We start from the raw sequence: 22089 nt of genomic DNA on the forward strand, positions 1-22089 counted from the left end.
TCTAGTGAGAAGAGGTTTCTGAGTATGGTAGAGAAAATCCATGGGAGTCAGGAATCAGTCTAGAGAGGATTGAAGACATGTCTGATATGGGCCTACTCTTTTTAAAATGGTGACTTTAGGGATTGCTAGGTGGTGCAGTGGATAGAGCACTGGTCCTGGAATCAGGAATACCTGAGTTCAAATCCGGCTTCAAACAGTTAATAATTACCTAGCTGTGTGGCCTTGGGCAAGCCACTTAACCCCATTGCTTTGCAAAAAACTAAAAAAAATGAAATAAAAATAAAATAAAATGGTGACTGGGAGGAACTAGCCAACAAAGGGGCACAAGCCACAGGAACTGATGATTTTTCTAATGTATAAGATCAGGGATAGAATGAACTTTCAGGGTGAAGAAGTTTCTATGGCGTTGTAGAGTTAGAAATGCAGCAAGATAGATTTATTATTGTCAGAGAATGCAGACTTCAAATGGAAGAAGGATTTCCTAACATGATATTCTTAAGATGCTCCTATTTGTAGCTGACAGTGTGCTCATACAGAAGTCTGAGACTTTAAAACTATTTTTTTCTGTATTTATTGCTCTCTAATGTGAAGATTTTTAAAGAAATTATTGTTACACATTGGGGCAATGTTTAACTTCAATATCTAATACCTAAGATTGCATCCTTTTTAATGCATGTATCTACACATTCAACCAATACTTAAGTTAGGATAGTAGAATCAACTCGTGTAAATGGATCTGTGATCTCATTGATTGGATTTCAGTGGTACAAATCATAACATAGCTGTGTCTGACCAAAACTTGTCAGTGTTATTTCTAGTAGTTCACCAAAAGGAGGGACCACCTAACTTAAAACCTAACTCACTTGATTTTGACATGAATATAGCAGAGGAACACTTGAGTATATTCTCATTATCTCTCATTCTTATGTGACCATCCTCTTGCTCCCTTTTTCTTTTTTTTGAAGATGTAACTTTAGTTTTAATTTGAAATTCTTCATTCTTGTAATACATCCTTCTTACTCTCACTCTGTAATGCTTCATTGTCCTCTGTGTGATACATTATCAGTTCTTCAGTAACGAGTTGTACTCCTTTCTCTCAGCCATACAATTATGAAACAAGGAAATAAAATACAATTTACATATCTAAATTGTCAATACTACAAAGGGTGGAATCACTAAAGTTTTTTTAAGTTCAGAGGGCTTTGTTTCTGAGAGAATAATGCAGTAATAAATATCATAATGTAGGTGATATTAGTTGCTCTTATTAATATTTCCTTCTTTCCAGTTTAATATCTGTGGAACACTGCCTGTCTGTGGAACTATTAAAGGGAAGGTGGCTGCTGGATGTGAAGGAGAGATCAGATCAGGAGACCTAAATGATTTGAAACCAGAAAGGCAAGTTGGAGCTAAGAAAAGTCTTCACTTAACCACAGAGGGTTTTATAACACTTACCTATAGAGGAGCCCTTTCACCATCTACAGGTAAGCTTAAAAGCCAAATGTATTTTGATCATTGAATAAGAAATTAATAGTGGTCATATGGGCCTCATTTACTCTTTGGGCAAACCCTGTTTGTATATGTTTTGTGGACCAATTGTGTGTGTGTATGTATTCTTGAAAGAAAACATGCCTTTATTCTCTGGTAAAAATTATGACAATATTTTTTAAAAAATTGAATTTTTTTTTTATTAAATTTAAAGACATTGTTTTGCTTTCCAATTCCTCTTCCTCTCATCCCTCCCTCAGTCTTCTGACCTTTGTCTGTGTTTCTCTTTTTCAAGGCCTATAGCTTTTGTTTTGTTTTGTTCATAGGTGTTATAAAGGAACACACCACGATATTGTTTAAAAAATGATTTAACTGAAAGAATGAATTACATTATAGTTCTGTCTCTTGATGAGCTAAAAGAATGATTGTTTTTTTTAGCATTTTCTTGCCCAGATAGACAATATAAGCTGCCTTTCTATCTCCAAACCTTATTGTTTTTCTTTTTTCTTGTTACTTTTGTGGGTACAGTGTAGCAGTTCTGTTAGGGGATATTACATTACTTTCTCCTGAGAAATATAATATGATAAAAGTTAGACAGTATAATTGTGGTTTTTGGAGGCAATATTTGAATGCCAGGAGAAATAGTTTAAGATATGAATGGAAGTCATTATAAATTAGGGCATCTTTATCAGGGCTGTGTTTTTGATGCCATTTTGAGAACACCGTTTTTACCTAAGTAAGGGTAGATGACATTGGAAATTACTCATTCTTTTTTTTTATTTTTTTAACTGGACCTGTGATTTCATTGGTATAGAAATTGCCTAGTGAAAAGCTTATTTTTATCAAGGTAGAGCAGCCCCTACTCTGCAAATTAGATTCTTTCAAGCTTTCAGTGTTCCCCAGCCTGACCAGATTAGAGGCAGCATCTGATTGCAGGCCTTCCTATGAGGCCAGTCTTTATTCATTACATCACACTTCTTTTCATGTCTTCTCCAAACAATACTAAGTATGACCTCAATGAACTTAACAGACTCAGAACTTTAAGCTTTGTGACATGGAGCTTCACAACTTGTCAAAGAGTCAAAATTTTTATCAAAAGTTCTAATATTTTTAATATAATCTTTCTAGGCTGAGTCTGCTGCTACAAGTCCTTCTTTTGTGAGAACAGAATTGTCCTACTTCTTTTTTTTTTCCCCACTTATTTGAAATCTGGTTTGAAGAAATGAGAATGGTTAGACTATCTTTCTCAGACATTTGGTTCTGGTATGAGCTTTTTGGTTTGCCTAAAGCAGTTTTTGGAAGTTACTTCATTGTGCCTTTTTTAGAATTTCTCTGATTTGGTGGAGTCCATGTATGTATACTGACACTCTATTCTTTCATGTCTATCACAACCTAAATCCTTTTGCTTGCTGACAATTTGGAATGGTTTCTTAAATGCTATTGATGTTCATGGACTGATTTATATATCTCAGGAGCTAACCCCCCCCCCCAATTCCCTGTCTTGAAAAATCCCCCCCACAAAACAAAGCTTAAATGAGTTTTTTGTTAATTGGTTTAGTTGTCAATTTCAAATTCTCTTAAGATTTCTTCAAGCACCTGTTACAAGATAAACTGATTCAATCATTTGATCTCAATTGTATTTCTGTAGTTTTTGTAACTACTTCCTACCATGTCACCCTTGCTTTTCAGTCATTTAATATGCTCAATATTTCCCTCATAGACTATTTCCCCAACACTTATCTTTTTATGTAGGTACAGTTTAATTTAATAGAGCATTTATTGAACTTAGAATTGGAGAGAGCCAAGTTTCAGTCCTGCCAAGACACTTGCTCTGTGACCCTTGGCTTATTCATTTAACTTCATTCTGTCTTAACTTTTCTATTTGTAAAATGAGATGATAGCTACAGCCCAACTCACAAATCTGTTGTGATCATCAAATGAGATAACATATGCAAAGCACTTTGTAGACCATAGTGTTCTATAAATTTATTTTTAGTTATTATATGACAAATTTAAGTCAAAGAAATTTAAAATATTATCTATTAGAAATTTTTTTTTTAGGTTTTCAAGGCAGTGGGGTTAAAGTGGCTTGCCCAAGGCCACACAGCTAGGTAATTATTAAGTGTCTGAGGTCAAATTTGAACTCAGGGTATTCCTGACTCCAGGGCCAGTGCTCCATCCACTGCACCACCTAGCCGCCCTATTAGACATTGTTTAATTTGTAATAGTGAAGAGTTCTGTAAAGTGATATTTTGGAAGATGTTTGGAAGATGTCTAAATGACTCTTAAATTTTGTTTAAAGGAGTCAGATAAGTTAATTTGAAAGAAGAGGAAGACCTTGGAATAGTCAGAATGTTGACCAAAAAATGTGATTTATTTATAGCTTGAAATCAGTCATAATGATACATTGTTATATAAATTATAAAAATCATAGCTTCCTGAAACATGATTAATAATCTGGTATAACCTTTAAAATTAGTTTCAATTCCCAGCATCCTTGTTTTAAAAGGGTTCCTTTGTTTTTACTAGCATATGTTTGTATATGCTTCTGGTTTTCAGCAATTTGATCTTTCTTTTTCTTCTACAGGTGCTTCAGATGCTTTTATCATACGTTTTATCTGCAATGATGATATCTACCCAGGAAACCCCAAATTCCTACGCCAAGACATTAATTCTGAACTAGGGATCTATGATACTTTTTTCGAGTTTGAAACAGCTTTAGCCTGCATACCTTCTCCTGTGGATTGCCAAGTTACTGGTGAGTTCCTGAGGTCAGGGAAAGGAAAAGAGTGTGATAGAGTGTGTGTGTGTATGTGTGTGTGTGTGTGTGTGTATTTCATTTTGAAGGAAGGCAGGTACAACATGTTAGCTCAATATTACTAGTTTCAGTCAAGTTTTGCTATTTCTGAAGATAAAGCAATTCACTCCTTATATTTTTGCAAGTATTAAGTATGCCTAATTTATTAGTGACACGAACTAAATTTTAAGATCATTTCTTGATTGGAAAACAGAATATTGGGGAAAATATAAGCAATAATATTTAGAATCACCATACATGAATTATTTTAATTACTTTTTGATATATTTACACAGTCACAGCTTTTTAAGTAGAAGGAATAATTTTAAAGGGAAAGAAAATCATTATTATCCATAAAAGCTTGTATTAAAAATATTGGGCTCTATTAAACTGGACTACAAAAAGAATATGACATAGTCCTGACTCAATATACTAGTTGGAAAGAAAGTATATAGACATAAAATGATAAAAAGAGTGATAAAAGATCTTGTACATATTGAGTAGTATTGACATTGTATACAGTAGAGGTCAGGCAGTATCAGAATCTTTTTTTAAGGCTTTGTGACTTTAGCCACAAAACAAAGAATGGAAGATATGGAAAAGACCATTTGTTCTGCACTGTTTACTTTTTTTTTTTAATGCTGTAATTGTACTCTGATATCTATCAGTAGCAGTAGCTTCAGGTAAAAAGAACAGCTATTTTGGGGTGGCTAGGTGGCACAGTGGATAGAGCACTGACCCAGGAGTCAGGAGTATCTGAGTTCAAATCTGGCCTCAGACACTTAATAATTACCTAGCTGTGTGGCCTTGGGCAAACCACTTAACCCCATTGCCTTGCTAAAACCTAAAAAACAAAACAAAACAAAAAACCCAGCTACATCTACACCATATCTAGGCTAGAAAAATTAGAAATAGGGAAAATTTACTTGTTCAGTAGATGTGTTCAAGACCCTGAGAAGTTAGTTGACTCAATATCTAACCATTTTTCACTTCAGCAATATGCAATTAAAAACATTTCAGATGTCAGGGGGATACAAACTGAATCCTTCTTTACAATACATACACACACACACACACACACACACACACACACACTATATGTGACCATATTGCATAGTCTATTTTAGTCTATTTAAATTCATAGGGCAGCTAGGTAGTGCAGATAAAGCATAAGCCCTGAAGTCAGGAAGAGTTCAAATATCACTTCAGACACTTGACACTTACTAGCTGTGGGACCTTGGATAAGTCACTTAAGCCCGATTGCCTATCATCCAGGGCCATTTCCAGTTGTCCCAATCCGTTTCTGGTCACTGGTCCCAGTTGACTCTGGAGGAGAAAGTGAAAATCTAATTCACTTGCTTATCATGGCATCACCTCCTTAATGTCATGATCTTCTTTGAGAATGAAGGACAAGGATGGCTAGGTGGCACAGTGGATAAAGCACTGGCCCTGGAGTCAGGAGCACCTGAGTTCAAATCCAGCCTCAGACACTTAATGATTACCTAGCTGTGTGGCCTTGAGCAAGTCACTTAACTCCATTGCCTTGCAGAAAACCTATAAAACAGAAAAGAGAATGAAGGACAAACCATCATCATCACCCTGTCTCTCCAGGTATCTGTTGCTTCCTACCTCTGTAACCTTCAGCAAGCCACTTGTTTTTTGAGCCTTAATTTCCTAATCTGCAAAGTGAGGTGGTAGCTTTTTAAAGCTTTCTTCAAGCCCTAAATCTGTGATCCTTTTTCAAAAATAGCTTTTTTTTTTAGGTTTTTGCAAGGCAATGGGGTTAAGTGACTTTCCCAAGGTCACACAGCTAGGTAATCATTAAGTGTCTTGAGATCATATTTGAACTCAGGTCCTCCTGACTTCAGGGCTGGTGCTCTATTCACTACACCACCTAGTTGCCCCCAGAATAGCTTTTTGTGAGTTTGCTTTAATTCTGCAAACCTAAATTTAAATGAAAATCATAACCACAAGGGAATATTCTTTCTTTTGCTAAAATAATGCATTCTGAAATAGAAAATATAGTGTGTGTTTCAAATATCTTTTCAGACCTTGCAGGCAATGAATACGACCTGAGTGGCTTGAGCAAAACAAGAGAACCTTGGATTGCACTTGATACTTCAACAGAAGGGAAAAAAAGAACTTTCTATTTAAATGTTTGCAATCCTCTACCATATATTCCTGGATGTCATGGTGAATTCATTTTTATTTCTTTATTATACCTTTGGATATAAGTGATTTTAAAAACAGTTGACTTAGGATTTTATAAACATGCTACTGAAATCCTAGTCTTTTTTATTCCTCCAGGCAGTGCATTAGGATCTTGTGTAAAATCTGGTGACATAGGCACAAACCTAGGTGTTGTACAGATCAGTCCTCAAACTGCTGCCAATGGATCCCTAAGCATTGTTTATGTCAATGGTGACAAATGTGAAAATCAACGTTTCTCCACTCGTATCATTTTTGAATGTGATCAGACACCTGTAAGTTTCTGGATAAACACTTTACCTTATCCTTAATTTCATTACTACATTTATTCTAATCTTTCTGCTTTTTTTTTTTTTTCTTCTTGGGAACTCATTGAAAATGTCTTCACACAGAGGATGGCTTTTTTTTTTTGCCCCCAGGGATTTAAGGCTACAAGATGGGGAAAATAATTGACATTATGCCTTCTTGTCTACCAAGAAAGGTCAAACTCTAACCTAGGTATTAAGTAACAGCTATGTATTTATGTCCAAGCTAATTTTGTAGCAGTTAAATCTTAGGTCTTTTGATTAATGCTTTCTAGCTTTCTTGTTTGAAGCTACCAACTATTTTATGGTTGACTGCCTTTGGTAAATATAAAAATAACAATGTGCACCCAAATGAGATGACTGCTTTTGTTTTTAGGGATCTCCAGTGTTTCAACACAAGGAAGATTGTGAATATGTATTTGTCTGGAGAACCATAGAAGCCTGTCCTATTCGCAAAACGGAAGGTGAGATCTTGTAGTCTTTTACACTGCTAAAGTTTTCTTTTCTATTGATCTGAAATTTCATATTAATCATTACAACTATATTAATGGGATTAATTTTAATGTCTCCTAGCAAATTTTCTTTCTCAGTTATTAATATGAAGAACCTTTCAGAGAAAGAATTTTTAAGCAGACTCTTAGAGAAAATTTAATTTATTGCAGAGCCCAAACTGCTTGTTTCTAAAATTTATTTTTAATTTTTATAAAGGTAAAATAATCTGAAATACTGTTAATAAAACTCTTCATGATCTTTTTAAAAATAAATTTATTTATTTTCCAACTACATGCAAGGAGAGTCTTCAGCCTTTACTTTTTAAAATAAGTTTTTGAGTTCTGCATTTTTTTCCCTCCCTTCCTTCCCTTCCCCCTCCCTTTGACAATGAATACTCTAATATAGATTGCATTTGTATAACTGTGTTAAACATATTTTCTTATTAATAATGTTGTGAAAGAAGAATTAGAACAAAAATGAAAATAACATGAGAGGGAAATAAAACATAAAACAAATTTCAAAAATGGAAAATAGTATGTTTTGGTCTGGATGTAGATGATATTTTCCATCACAAGTTCTTTAGAATTGTCTTTGATCAGTGTACTGCTGAGATCTGCATGATCTTTTTATTTAGTTTTTAAATCATAAGGAAGACATAGGGTTTGGGATATGTGTGTATATGTTACATATTTTCCTCTTTGCTCTGTTACTTACAATTTTTTTATCCTCATGTGACCTCAAAGGTGACAACTGTGAAGTGAAAGATCCAAGGCACGACCACATTTATAACCTGAGGCCCCTTTCTGTCAATGATACAATAGTGACTGTTGGTGAATACAAATATTACTTCAGGGTCTGTGGGAGCCTGTCTTCAGATGTGTGCAAGCAAACAGACAGCTCTAAAAAAGTATCATCATGTCAGACAAAGAAGGACTTTCCAACATTCCAGAAAACTGCAGGTAGTGTACATTTGAATCTTCCCAGGATGATGTTAATAGAGAACTTAAGGTATTATGCTAAGTTGCATCTTTGAGTTGGATAAACTACCTCTTAACTTTTTTTCATGGATTTCATTTGACTTTTTCATTCTGTAAAGCACTGTCAAAATGTTGGATTGGTTCTACCTTTTCTTACTTTTAAAGTTTTTTTGGTAGCTTTTAGAGATTGTGGTGTATTTGTTTATACTACTGTTATTTCCCAATATCAAAATGTATATTGTGAAATAGAAAAACGAGTCTGCAAAAGTGATGATATATGCTGCGTTCCGGGTCCATAACACTCCACTTCTTTTTCAACAAACAAGGAAGTACAGTTAATTATCTGTTCTCTAACACCAAGATTATTTACTCCAATTGATCTTTTTGTTGTTACCTTTTAAATCATGTCTTCACATGATTTAATGTCTTACAGTTTCTCTCACATCCTAATTTATTTCTCATGACGGGAGGGGAAGAGAATAAGCATTATTATATCCTAAATAGAGTCAAATGAGAAAGAATTAGAAATGTTTATTTAATGCTATGGTATCTAATACTCCCACTTTGTCAATAGATTACTTGTTGATAATGAACTTGATAACTAGTTTAAAAACCAGTAGGAGTGGTACTCAATTAAAGAACCAAGAGCTTGAAAATCATTGTTTTTGTGATCATCCTTCAAAGTTGTTGAGTGAAGAGCATTCACTTTATTTGTTTTGTTTGGCCACTTTAACCATGAAACTCTGAGATGACCAAGATGTTTTCAAGGTGATCATTTTTATTTAAGAAAAAGCAGAATGGCATAATAGAGAACTCACTGTTTTCGGATTCAGGAAGCTCTGTATTAACATATTTTGGCACAAGCTATATGATTGTTTGGAAGGTTGAGGCTTTAATATATGAAAAGTGCATTGTAAATTTTTTGCAGTGATTATTATTTTAAAAAAAGGGCTGGTTTAGTGAAAGTATAGGTTAGATAATGTGTTTTACTTTTTCTTCTTCTGATTCCCCCTTAAAATAGGATTACTTACCCAGAAGCTGACTTATGAAAATGGATTAATAAAGATTAATTACACTAGTGGAGACATATGCCATAATATATATCAACGATCTACAACTATATTTTTTTACTGTGATCGCATCACCCAGAAGGTGAGTATATTTGACATAGTGAAAAAGTCACAATGTACCATCCATGGAGTATGTTCTATTATTGAGGAGAGAGAGGAAACACACCTATAAAAGTAATTTTTAATTTAATCTTTTGCCATTTCTTGGTTTGAGATACATCATCATTTTTTTATTTCTCTCTAATTTGAATTATTGAACTTAGTTTGAAATGTACAAACTAAAGCAAAGTATATCAGAATTAGTACATCTTGCTTAGATTTTTAATGAGCATAATCTCATCTCTAAAGTTCAGTTTTCAAAATGCATCTGGTTTTATTTCCTTACAGTGACATATATTTATTTTTAATCTTCTTTAGCCAGTGTTCTTGAAGGAAACTTTAGATTGTTCTTACTTGTTTGAGTGGCGAACCCAATATGCTTGCCCTCCTTTTGAATCCATTGAATGTTCATTCAGGTAAGTTTAGTTTATACTTTTACCCTTCTGGATCAATAGATAAAATCATACTAAAATTCTTTTCCCAAAGTTAATTTGTAATGGTCATACATTTTTAGAGACTCATAGCCCCTGATGTATAGCCATCAGATAATAAAATAAAAATCTGAGAACTAGTCAGGAGTAATACCATCAGCTAAGTACATTCTTCTCAACTTTAGTGTAGATTGAGGGTGGCTTATAGACACACAGAGTGTATATGTCATGATACCTTTTGAATAACCTTCAAAGGCCATGATACCATCAATTGGATATATTTTTCTTTCCAAGAATTGAAATGATCCTGTCCATCCCACCCTGTTTCCAATCATTTCTTAACACTTGAACTTGCTATCATGCAGTGATCATGAGATTTCGAGACATCAAGACTATGTTGTTGCTGATTCTGCCCAAAGCACAGAATGGATAGGTATTAAGGTTTGATTTAGCATATGGTAGATATATGACTGAATTGTAGCTGAACAGATTTACTCTCCTTCACTTTAGAGATCATGAAGGAAACTCCTTTGACCTTTCACCTCTATCACGATACAATGACAACTGGGAAGCAATTACAAGAACTGGTGCTACAGAGCGTTACTTCATCAACATCTGCAAGTCCCTGGCCCCGCAGGCTGGCATTGGTGAGAAAAGGGTTGCTAATTTGGTCATGAGTTTCAAGGACTGATGGTCTTCATTGTCCTTCATCATTATGTTACATTAAACAACATTGAAGGAGAATGAAGCTTACAAAACTGAGGAACTTGTTTCTGGCAGTGGATTGATTGGTAGGTTTGTCCATTTAATAGAAGGAAGAGAAAACAAATAGTGTTTGGAAACACAGTTCTTTGTAATAGTATTATCACTGATGGATAAAACTAGCACCCAAACATAATTTATATCAAAGGTTAGATGTTTATAAATTGCTTTGAAGATATAAATGTGTGAGAATAGAGAGTAGTAGCAGCATCAGCAAATGCTGTCAATCTTCTGATTTACTAAGCTAATAGAGATCTGGTTTTTTGCTCTTCTCCTTGATAGGGTCTCTGGATGTCTTACTGCTTTTTTGAAAATATTAGTGTTATGCAGTGTAGTAGAAGGAAAAGAGGAAAGGCCATTCATTCTCTGATTTATTTTTCAGGATCATGCTCTCCTGATGCAGCGGTCTGCTTGGTGGAGAACTCTAAATATACAACCCTGGGTAGGGTGAGTGATGGTCCTCAGTGGAGCAGTGAAGGCACTTCCATTCTGAAGTATCTCAATGGAGACCTGTGCCCAGATAAGATACGTAGAAAGATGACAACAATCATCCTCACATGCAGTGAGAGTCATATTGTAAGTGCCATTACAATATTAACAGCTGCCAACTGTGTCCTATTGTAGATGGGAATTTCTAAGTTGAAGCAACTGAATAGCTCTTTATTGATGAGGTAGAACACTGACAAAGCACTTTATATAGAACTTTGCAGAAGGCTTTACACATATCCTTTGATTCTCACAATATGATGAAGTAGATGCTACTTTTTTATAGAAGAGAAAACTGAAGCCCAGATAGGGCAAGTAAAAAAGTAATACATGTAATAACTGTTTTGAGGCAGAATCTGGACTTGGCACAATATCCACTATGCTTACCATACAAGCAAGATGACAAAAGACATATAGTGTAATCAGTGATTGAGTTTTTCTCTGGCCCAGGAAATATCTAGTCTGGATCTTTTATATTATTTGATCATGTTTGTGTTTAACTCTCCTCTTCAATATATTATATAGAATCCTTGTGTATCTCTTTAGGGCAGCTAGGTGTTACAGTAGATAGGACACTAGATTTGGAGTCAGGAAGATGGGAGTTGGAATTCAACCTCAGACACATGATTCTTACAAACTGTGTACCCTTGGGCAAGTCACTTAATCCTGATTGCCTCCCATCCAGGGCCATCTCCAGGTGTATTGATTCATATCTTCTTATGGACTCAGATGGCTCTGGAGGAGAAAGTGAGGCTGGTGACTTAACCCAGCACCCCCTCACTCAAATCCAGTTCATGTGCTTGTCATGGCATTGCCTTCCTGATGTCATGTTCTTCTTCAAGAATGAAGGGCAAATTATCATTATTATTATTATCATCATCATCATCATCATTATTATTATTATCACCACCATCATCATCATAATTATTATCATTATTCTTATTGTTATTGATTATCATCCCTTCATTCTTATCCATAATTGTCTTTTGTATTTTTTTGTAATTATCATTTGGTATATGGTAGCTGATTAGTTTTATAATAAGCTGATTTTTTTTTAGTACCTTACATATCTTGAGGCAGTTCTCTGCCTATAGGCTTAAATAAGTATTGTTCTAGCTTCCTGTGTGAGGCTGTGGTCAGGGAGCCAGGAGTCAGGTCAGACTGAACTAGCCTCTTTGTTATCAGAGCAAAGAGCCAAAGGTAGGCAACCAATTCTTATTCTTGACAAGTAATAGTCCTGATGTCCTAAAAGATTAACTATGAGGAAGGTCCTAATCATCAAGTCTGTCTGCTCAGTTGAATAGAAATTAGAAGTTCTTATGTAGCCCTGCAGATTTTGGCATCTAGATGCCTTAAGTATGTTTCTGATTGCTGTGTTCTGTGTCCACTATGGAGTTATAAATGTCAGCTCAGTAGATTAGCAAAGCGAGATAGGGATAGGGAAAAGTATGCTTTTGAGACTGCACAGAGGAGTGTTTAATGAGAAATAGGGGAAAAATATAAGGGTCAGTGGGAATTTTACTTCAGAATAATTACTGTAGAAGAGAACCTTCAACATGTTTTGAAAAGCATCAGGAACTATACAAATGTAAGATAAAAAGATGATTTGGGAGTCAGGAAGACCTGAGTTGTTGATGGTGTTTATCTTTCATTCTTGAAGAAGACCATGACAAGCACTTGAATTGAATTTAAGTAAGGAGGTGCTTTGCTAATGTCACCAACTCCCAACTCATTTGGGCCCAGTGACCAGATATGAATCAGGATAACTAGAGATGACCCTGGATATAAGGGTAGCAGGGTTAAGGGACTTGCCCAAGGTCACTAAGCTAGCAGGTGTCAGATGTTTGGGGTTGGTCCTCCTTACTCCAAGGCCAATCCTCTATCCACTGTACCATCTAGCTATCCTGAGTTGTAATCCCACCTCAAAATCTTTATTAGCTTTGCAATCTTGGGGGATTTACTTAACCTCTCAAGTTTAATTTTCTCATTTGTGAAAAGGGAATAAGAAGAGCATTCACTTTATAGGTTTGTAAGCATAAAATGAGATAATATTCATGAAGGACTTTTGTAAATCTTAACTATCATTATTATTAGCAGTAATAGGATAAAGACTTTGGTGGGGTGTTTTGATTTATTATGTGGCCTCCTCCAATATTCTTAGGCAGCATATAGAATGTGTTACTTAGGGAGGCAATTAAGTCAATACTTGTTGCTTAATTGATAACCCTGCTTGCTAACTACCACTCTTGGAAGGTGTGTTTTGTGTCTTGGTTTCTTAAACTTGCACAGCTTCTTTCAGAAAGTGTCTAGAATTTGGTACTTGACTTCTGCTCTGTTTTTGGAACACATTCTGAATTTCCAATATAATTCCAACACTTCTCCTATAGAGGCAACAAGAATGTGTTTTACATGTTCAGAGCAATTTGATATGAGCTGGTATTGTCTCAGGTCCCCAGAATGCTGAACTCTTTCTGTGCTTTCCTGCAGGATTCTAAGCCCATGTTTATAAGTGCAGTGGAAGAATGTGAGTACACTTTCTCATGGCAAACCTCAGCTGCATGTCCTTTAAAGAGCAATGTTCAGGAGAACTGTCAAGTCACCAATCCTGCTACAGGTAAATACTTAGAGGCATTCTGGGAGAAACACTTAAGGAGCAGAGGAGGACGTAGTGTTAGAAGCCTTGAAGACATCCCTGGGATTTTGTGCATAAGTCTTACCCTGGGTATAGACTACTCTGACTGTTTAGACCTAGAAGAAGCCCTTAGGCATGGTAGCAAGTGCCTAGGCTGTGTTGACACAGACCTACTTTTTTGAGTTCTTGGCTCAGTTCTTTCCTATCACTGAGGCTGCTGTGGTGGTAGGGCTGCCTCAGTAGCAGTATCTGATTGCGCAACACAGGCTTCTTCAGTATGGTTAGAAGGAAAAGGGAATGTGGAGGTTCTCAAAAGGTGCTCATGTCTGGAAACATAGAAGGCTATATTTGGAAGAGTTTGCTTAGAAACTAGGGATTAAGGTTACACAAATGGTATAGCCCTAGATCAGGGGTGGGGCATGTTGAACCCATGGGCTGTAGAAATCCCCTGAAATCATTTGATATGGTGCTGCTATAGCAACTTCAGGTAGGACTTAAAATTCAATAAATCTAGGAGCTTTTTAAAGGTCAAAGGTCAGTTAATTAGATATTTGACCAAATATAGCAGGCTTTTTTAAGTTGATAATTTTGTATGATGCATAAATGATATTATCAATATCCAAATGATCTTTGTAAGAAAAAAAGGTTCCCCACCCCAGCATTAGATTGTACTTATTGTGTAACAACAAGAGGAAGAACATATTTTGAGCCACTTTTATCTATGCCTTCACTTAGAAATCCAGGGATTAAGTATTACAACCTAGACAAAGATTTATATAGTCTACCAGCTATTCAGTCACATATTATGCCATTTCAGTAGAAGAGGGTGGATAGACTGTTAAGTTTTGCACTGACGGCAACAGATACAATGGTGTTCAAAAGAATAGAAACCTGCTTTTGAAATATTGTGTTCCTAATCCTTCAAAATGTCTGTTATTTTAAAAACTAAAATTTTCCCTTTGCTTACAGGCCATTTATTTGATCTGAACTCATTAAAGAATGACTCTGGCTACTCGGTTTATTATAGTGAAAAGGGATTAATTTCTCTAGGCATTTGTGGTGGGACTAAAAACTGCCCTTCTGGAGTTGGTAAGTGCCAAAATATATCTTCTTCTTATCCTAATGCTTTAAAAGGCATCAAGATCTTCCTGTGCTGAAGTACTTATGAGGAAAATAGGAAAGTGAAATATATTCTTTGTTATTTTACCAATTTTGGTGAAAATTAAATTCTAAACTAAAAATCTCTATGTTAGCTCTAGTGTAATGAAAGAAAGAACAAGGAATCAAGAGACTTAATCATTCAGGGTCCCATGCAACTTTTTTATTTTAATTGTGTATTTTTAAAATGTTTTTTATTCTCATTTCTTTTTTCCTTTTTTTTCTTGATTATTTCAATGTGTGCAATGCAGATTGACTCCATGAAATTTAGTGTATGTTGTCTGTAGGCTCTGGGAAGTAAAATGAAATGGATAAGAACTTCTAAATTAAGTCAAACTATACTTTTAAAACTCAGTGATGTATGCTTGCCTGTTATGTTTCACAATAATAAAGGATGTCCAGTGTACAATTTAGATGGAAGAGGATTTCTCTTTAACAGATGCAGTGACCCGTATTTTTTTGTGGATTGCCTTGTACTGATAAAATCAAACTCCACAACAGTGCAATTTCCTTAATGATATCCTTAGTGACCTAACTATCCACATAATGAAATTAGAGTCAGATGAACCATCAATATGTATATATATTTAGTGGATACCCATTGCAAGACAGTGAAATAGGCACAGAATGAAAAGAATTGCCTTTGGAAAATTATGCAGCCTTTTTCCTGAAATGATGAAGCCAGCTTTTGGAAGACATAAGTATTTTTCTTATGATACTTTTTGAGAGTCATGGAATAATAGTTGATCAAAAATTGGAATTATGAGTCACTCAAAACTCTATGAATAAGTAGTTGTGGCCTGTGGTAGTTTGACATATTACCAACAAGGAATTGCACAGAGAAGTGGTATTAAAAGATAACCAGTGAAGATGTATAATGGTAACAGGGATCAACAGTCAAGTAATGAGAATGGGAGGTAATCACTGAGTAACTGATGTGCCCATTGGTAACTATGCCACATCAGAAAATGTATGAGAATGTGTGAATAAATTATAATTTTTACTTTTGGATGGAGTATCATACTCATTGATATTGCAGATCTATCGATAGAGGTATATCACATTCTAGAAATTGATGGATAAATGAGTGATGTAATCTTAAAAGTACAGTATTATAGTAAACTTGAGAAAGTTAAGGAATAATCATGAAAAATATATACCTTACATCATTAATTTTTTTTTTCTTTCCATTTATTTCAGGTGTTTGCTTTGGAATGTCCAAAATTAGTGCTGGAAGTTGGAACAGTAGGTTAATGTATGTCGATCAAGTATTACAACTTTTTTATGATGCTGGAAATCCTTGCCCTTCCAAGCGTAACCTGAAGTATAAAAGTATCATTAGCTTTGTGTGCACACACAATTCTGGGGCAACCAATAAGCCTGTGTTTGTTTCCTTGGATAAACAGACATGTACTCTTTACTTTTCCTGGCATACCCCACTGGCTTGTGAGGAAGAGGTGAGTCCATAGAACTATGTGTCAACTCTGAAAGAGATTTTGCTTTGATTCTTGGATTTCAGTGTCTTCTCTTTCATATCACAGTTGTATCACTGACATTGAAGATATCAGAATCCATCCAGGTTGTGCTAGCCATAAAACACACTTGATGGAAGATATCAGAATAAAAATGTTAAAACTTTTTTTTCCTATTCATTTAACAAGCATTTATTTTTTCCAATTGATAGTTTATTTTTCCAGTTACATGTTTCATGAAAGATTTTCAACATTAATCCACATGCATGTGAATTTTTTTAACATTTTAACTTTTTATTTCTTTTCCAATTATATACAATAGTAATATGTACCTATCATTTTTTGCAAGGCTCTGAATTCTACAATTTTCCCCCCACCTCCCTTCCCTACCCCCCCCCCCCCCAGAAGGCTGTCTGATAGTCTATTGTTTCCTTGTCATACATTGATGTAAATTGAATGTGTTATAAGAGTAAACATAAGGGTAAACATATACTCCCCCCCCCCCCCCCCCCCTCCCCAAGAAGATAAGAAACCTCAAGAACAGAGAGAGTGGAAAAAAAAAGTTATACTTCAATCTGTCTTCAGATTTCAATCTGTCTCTGGCATGAGTTGCTTTCTTTATCATGAGTCCACCAGAGAAGTTGCTTCAATATTTTTCCACAGTTGCTGTTACTAGCTGTACCTCCACTCTATTCTTCCCCACTCTCATTTATTCTATTCTCTCTCTCCTTTCATCCTGGCCCTGTCCAAAAGTGTGTTGAATCTGAGTACCCTCTCCCTCAATCAATCTTCCCTCTCTTCTATCACCTGTTCCCCCTTTCCTTCCTCCTATTTCCCCCTTTTCCCATCCCCTTCTTATTTTTCTCTAGGGGTAAGATAGATTTCCTCACCCTATTAAGTGTGTTTGTTATTTCCTCTCTGAGCTATTTCTGATGAGAATGAAGGCTCACTCATCCCCCCCTTGCCTCCCCCCTTTCCACTCCATTGAAAAAGCTTTTTCTTGACTCATGTGAAATTTCTTAGCTTCTTCTTCATCTCCTTTTCCTTCCTCCCAGTACTTTCCTTTATCACCCATTGACTCCATCTTTTTACTATATTATACCATTATATTCCACTCCTTCCTATGTCTTGTCTATATATGTTCCTTCTAACAGCACTTATAAATGAGAAAGTTCATATGAGTTATCAAGATCCTCTTCCTATGCAGGAATACAAACAGTTCAACATCATTAAGTTCCTCATAGTTAGTCCTTCTCATCTGCCCCCTCTATGGTTCACCAGAGTCCTATACTTGGAGATCAAATTTTCTGTATAGCTCTGTTTGTTTCAATAGGAAAAATTTGAAAGTCCCCTGTTTCATTGAAAGTCTATCTTTTCCCCTGAAAGAGGATGCTCGGTTTTGCTGGGTAGTCGATTCTCAGGTGTAAACCAAGATCTTTTGCCTTCTGGAATATCATATTCCAATCCCTACGAGCCCTTAATGTAGATGCTGCCAGATCCTGTGTAATCCTGACTATGGAGCCTCAGTAGTTGAATTATTTGTTTCTGGCAGCTTTTAGAATTTTCTCTTTGATTTGGGAGTTTTGGAATTTGGTTGTAATATTCCTGGAAGTTTTTCTTTTGGGATCATTTTCAGGTGACCAGTGAATTCTTTTGATTTCTATTTTACCCTCAGCTTCTAGGATCTCAGGGCAATTTTGCTGTATTATTTCTTGAAAAATGAAGTCTAGGCTCTTCTCCTGGTCATGGCTTTCAGATAGCCTGATAATTTTTAAATTATTTCTTCTGGATCTATTTTTGAGGTCACTTATTTTTCCAATGAGATATTTCACATTTTTTTCTAATTTTTGGCTTTTTTTTTGGGAAGTTTTATTTCTTCCTGATTTCTTGCAAAGTCATCAGCTTTCTTTAGTTCCATTCTACATTTGAAGGAGTTATTTTCTTCAGAGTGTTTTTTTATCTCCTTTTCCAGCTGGCCAATTCAGCTTTTTAAGGCATTCTTCTCCTCATTTGCCTTTTGTTTTTCTTTTTTCCATTAGGCCTAAACTGATTTTTAACATAGTGCTTTCTTCATTTTTTTTTTTTTTGTATATCTTTCAATAAGCTTTTGATATGGTTTTTGTGATTTTTCTGCATTGCTCTCATTTCTCCTCCCAATTTTTCCTCCACCTCCCTTAATTGCTTTTCAAAGTCTTTTTTTTTAAATCATCCATAGTCTGAGCCCATTTTCTATTTCTTTTGGAGGTTTTGGATATGGAAGCTTTGATTTTGTCATCATCTGAGTATGTGTTTTGATCTTCTATGGGACTAAAGTAATTCTCTATGATCAGATTCTTCTTTTTCTGTTATTTACTCATTTCCTCAGCCCAAGACAGTACTTCCAAGGCTTTGGAGTTTTTTTTGGGGGGGGAGACCCCACTGGAACCTTTATTCCTCCAAGGTCTTATGCTCTCTTGCCTGTGCTTTGATATGTAGATGACACCCCCCCCCCCCCCACACACACAGGTACTTCCCTCTGCCCTGGGGCTATAAGGAGGAATCCTGCTATCTTAGTATGGAAGCCCAAACTACAACCTGTATCTGAGTGTAGGCAAACAGCAGAGTCCTACACCAAGGAGAGCAGAGAAATCTCTTCAGTCTTCCAATACCATCTCTGGGGGTGCAGGCTGCTTTCTCCAGATTCTTGCTGCAGGTTCTGCGTCCTGTGATCCCTCACTCCACACTCATTCTGGTGTAGCAGAGTTCTCTCATCGCTCCTTCAAGCTGTTGTGATCTCTAGGCTGGGCTGGGCTGGGCTGGGTTGGGTTGGGTTGCCCTACTCTGCTCTGCTGCCTCTACTTTTTTTCCCAACCTCTGATCACCTTTCCCACGAAACTTCTAAGTTATCTTGGACTGGGAAAATATATCACTTAGTCTTTCTGCCCCTCTAAATTTTGACTAGAGTCATCATTTGTTTTTTTGGAGTTTGAGGGGAAGGAGTTCTGGGGAAATGCTGCCTTCACGCTGCCATTTTGGCTCCGCCCCCACATATGAATATTTTTAAGTTACATAATTTCCTTCCCCTCTCCCCTCAGTGGGTGAACAATCTGGTGAATATTGTACATGCGTTTTTTTTTTTTTTTAAATTAGCAATTATGCTTATGCTGTAGGATTTTCAAATCCTCTGACACTGCTTCTATGTCTTTGGGTGTGTGGATATATGATATGATCTAAATTTCCTCCAACAGGAGCAGTGTACAGTGAAAAATGGAAGCTCTGTTATTGACCTCAGCCCTTTGATCCATCGAACTGCTGGCTATGAAGCCTATGTTGAAAATGATGAAGACTCTGAAACCAAGTCAGATTTCTATATTAATATCTGTCAGGCTCTAAATCCCATCCATGGAGTTTCATGTCCTGCTGGAGCAGCAGTGTGTATGGTTCCTGAAAAGGGCTCTCCTATAGTAAGTATCACATATACAAGTTTGACAAATAAATCTGGTAATAGCTATTTTTTTGTATAGTTTCTCCTTTGCATCCAAAAGTTCTTCAAGAATAGGAAATAATCTTGAAATAAAACTGGTGATATGCCTATTGTGCCTTTTGACATAAAAAGAAAGCTAAGGAGTCATATTACTATTTATATTTTTGTATGTACTTGTGTTTATATGTATTATGTGATTCTCACTTGTCATTGCTCCTGAATTTCTGCTTCAGAGTGAGAGGGGCTGGAAAGTAATGTTTGCTAAGCCTAGCTCTATGGTATGAATAGAAGACTTGTGCAATTCAAAATGTATGTAAAATGCAATTTTTTTTTATTAGATAAGAACTCTTTTTAAGACCTTTTAATAAGTATATCACACAGGAAAGTGAGTATCATATATTTTGATTTTCTACAGTATTGTGAGTGTATAGGTTTTTGATATGAAAAATTTGCTTATTTCAGATTATGATTTCAGGAAAATAATCTCAGAAAAAATTTTATTTCCATATTTTTCACTCATGTGTTTGAGAGAGACTCAATGCCATTATAAAAGATGGATTCATTTATGAATTGAATCATAAACTTAATATTTTTAAAACTGAACTTTTTTATCTTTTTACCCAAACTTGTGCCTCTTCCTAACTACCCTTTTACTGTCAAAGGCACCACCATTCTACTAGTCACCTTAACTTATAATCTAGGCATCATATCATCTTTGGCTCCTTACTACATCATTTCTGCTACTTTTGGATCATATCTCACATATTTTCCCTTCTTCCCTCTACCACTACCACTCTGGTGCAGGCCCTCATCTCCTCACATATGGACCACTGAAATAGTCTGCTAGTTTGGGGCTCCCTTCCTCAAGTTTCTCCCCATTCTAGTCTAGCCTTCAATTAGCTATCAAAATGATCTTCTAAAACATAGATCTGGGTCTGACCCTATCTTTCCCTATCATGCTTGCAGACAAACACACCCACATATACCCATACCTGCACCAATACACATAGCCCTCCCTCCCTCCATTCTCTCTTTTAGGATCAAATAATAAACTCTTCTGCTTGTCTTTTAAGCCCCTTTGTAATCTGACCCCTTTCTAGGAAGCCAGATGCTAGGGGCTATGAGTTCACTAGTGAAAGCATTTAACAACTTAGATTCTTTGAAAATGAGATACAAGTGGAAATGATTAACAGTTATGACAAAACTTTTTACATTCATCATTGATAACTTCATATTCTGGTAGAATCATTTCCTCTATGTAGCAAACATTTTGATCTTAATTGTATGTGAGTTTATATACATATGTGTGTGTGTGTGTGTGTGTGTGTGTGTGTGTGTGTGTGTATCTCTTGAAAAATTTTTTCCCCTTTTTCTTTTATTTCTTAGGATCTTGGCCGTGTCACTGGACCACCACAACTTAATCGTGCAACTAATGAAATTTATATCACTTTTGATAGTTCTACCCCATGTCTTCTAGATAAAAATGCTAACTATTCCTCAATTATTTTGTTTCATTGCAAGAGGGGAATAAATATGGTAAGCAATTTTTTTCATGGCCTAAACATTAATATTTTATTTATTGTTGTGACAAATGTAGGACTTAATGTATGTTTACATTCCCTTTATTTGTTTTTCTCCTTTATTTAAAAAGAACCCAATGAAACTGATTTATTATAGCTCTAGTCCCAGTCATTTGAGTAGGATTCTGTCCACCTGATATCACTGCTACCAATCAGCTCTGTAGCTACTGGGGGCACAGTGGAATGAATATTAGAATTGAGATCAGGGAACTGTTGACAGTCTGTTTCTTTATCTGTGAAATGAAGGTATTGGATAAGAAGATCTCTTAAGTTCTCTTCCAGCTCCAAATCTGATTCTTGGATGACATTGGCAAGTCATTTAACTTCTCCTCAGTGTCTTTGTCAAATGAGAGAATTGAACTAACTGCTCTCTAAAATATCATCCAGTTCCCAGAAATCAGAATTTTAATTCAAGGATGAAAGGAATAATTAGGGAGTCAGCAATGAAGCTTAGCAATAGAAATACAAATAGCAGCTTTACAAACAGAAATTTTTGTAATGATATGTAAATTTTGAATAAAGTAGTAGTAGTATATTTTAAAACTCCGAACCTTGAATATAAAATCAAAGGGTCTAATTTCAGCCCAGTATAAGGACCTGGTGCACAGGATTTGGAATCAGGAAGACTCTTCATTCCAGCCTCAGACACTCACTAGTTTTGTGACCCTGGGC

At 35.7% G+C, this 22089-nt stretch overlaps 1 protein-coding gene across 1 annotated transcript in view; it reads left to right on the top strand.

The window, feature by feature from the left end:
* IGF2R (insulin like growth factor 2 receptor) overlaps positions 1-22089 on the top strand; it is a 155141-nt gene that overhangs the window by 106830 nt on the left and 26222 nt on the right. The window contains exons 22-36 of the mRNA XM_074187971.1: positions 1286-1481; positions 4073-4243; positions 6332-6475; positions 6590-6765; positions 7172-7259; positions 8031-8246; positions 9286-9416; positions 9752-9849; positions 10375-10511; positions 11009-11202; positions 13600-13726; positions 14714-14833; positions 16103-16359; positions 19602-19817; positions 21224-21373. Of these exons, the coding sequence (XP_074044072.1) occupies positions 1286-1481; positions 4073-4243; positions 6332-6475; positions 6590-6765; positions 7172-7259; positions 8031-8246; positions 9286-9416; positions 9752-9849; positions 10375-10511; positions 11009-11202; positions 13600-13726; positions 14714-14833; positions 16103-16359; positions 19602-19817; positions 21224-21373 (2421 nt within the window). The remainder of the gene's footprint in view (positions 1-1285; positions 1482-4072; positions 4244-6331; positions 6476-6589; positions 6766-7171; positions 7260-8030; positions 8247-9285; positions 9417-9751; positions 9850-10374; positions 10512-11008; positions 11203-13599; positions 13727-14713; positions 14834-16102; positions 16360-19601; positions 19818-21223; positions 21374-22089) is intronic.

The sequence above is a fragment of the Macrotis lagotis genome, chromosome 5 (assembly GCF_037893015.1).
Source record: "Macrotis lagotis isolate mMagLag1 chromosome 5, bilby.v1.9.chrom.fasta, whole genome shotgun sequence".
In the NCBI taxonomy this organism is placed as follows: domain Eukaryota; kingdom Metazoa; phylum Chordata; class Mammalia; order Peramelemorphia; family Peramelidae; genus Macrotis; species Macrotis lagotis.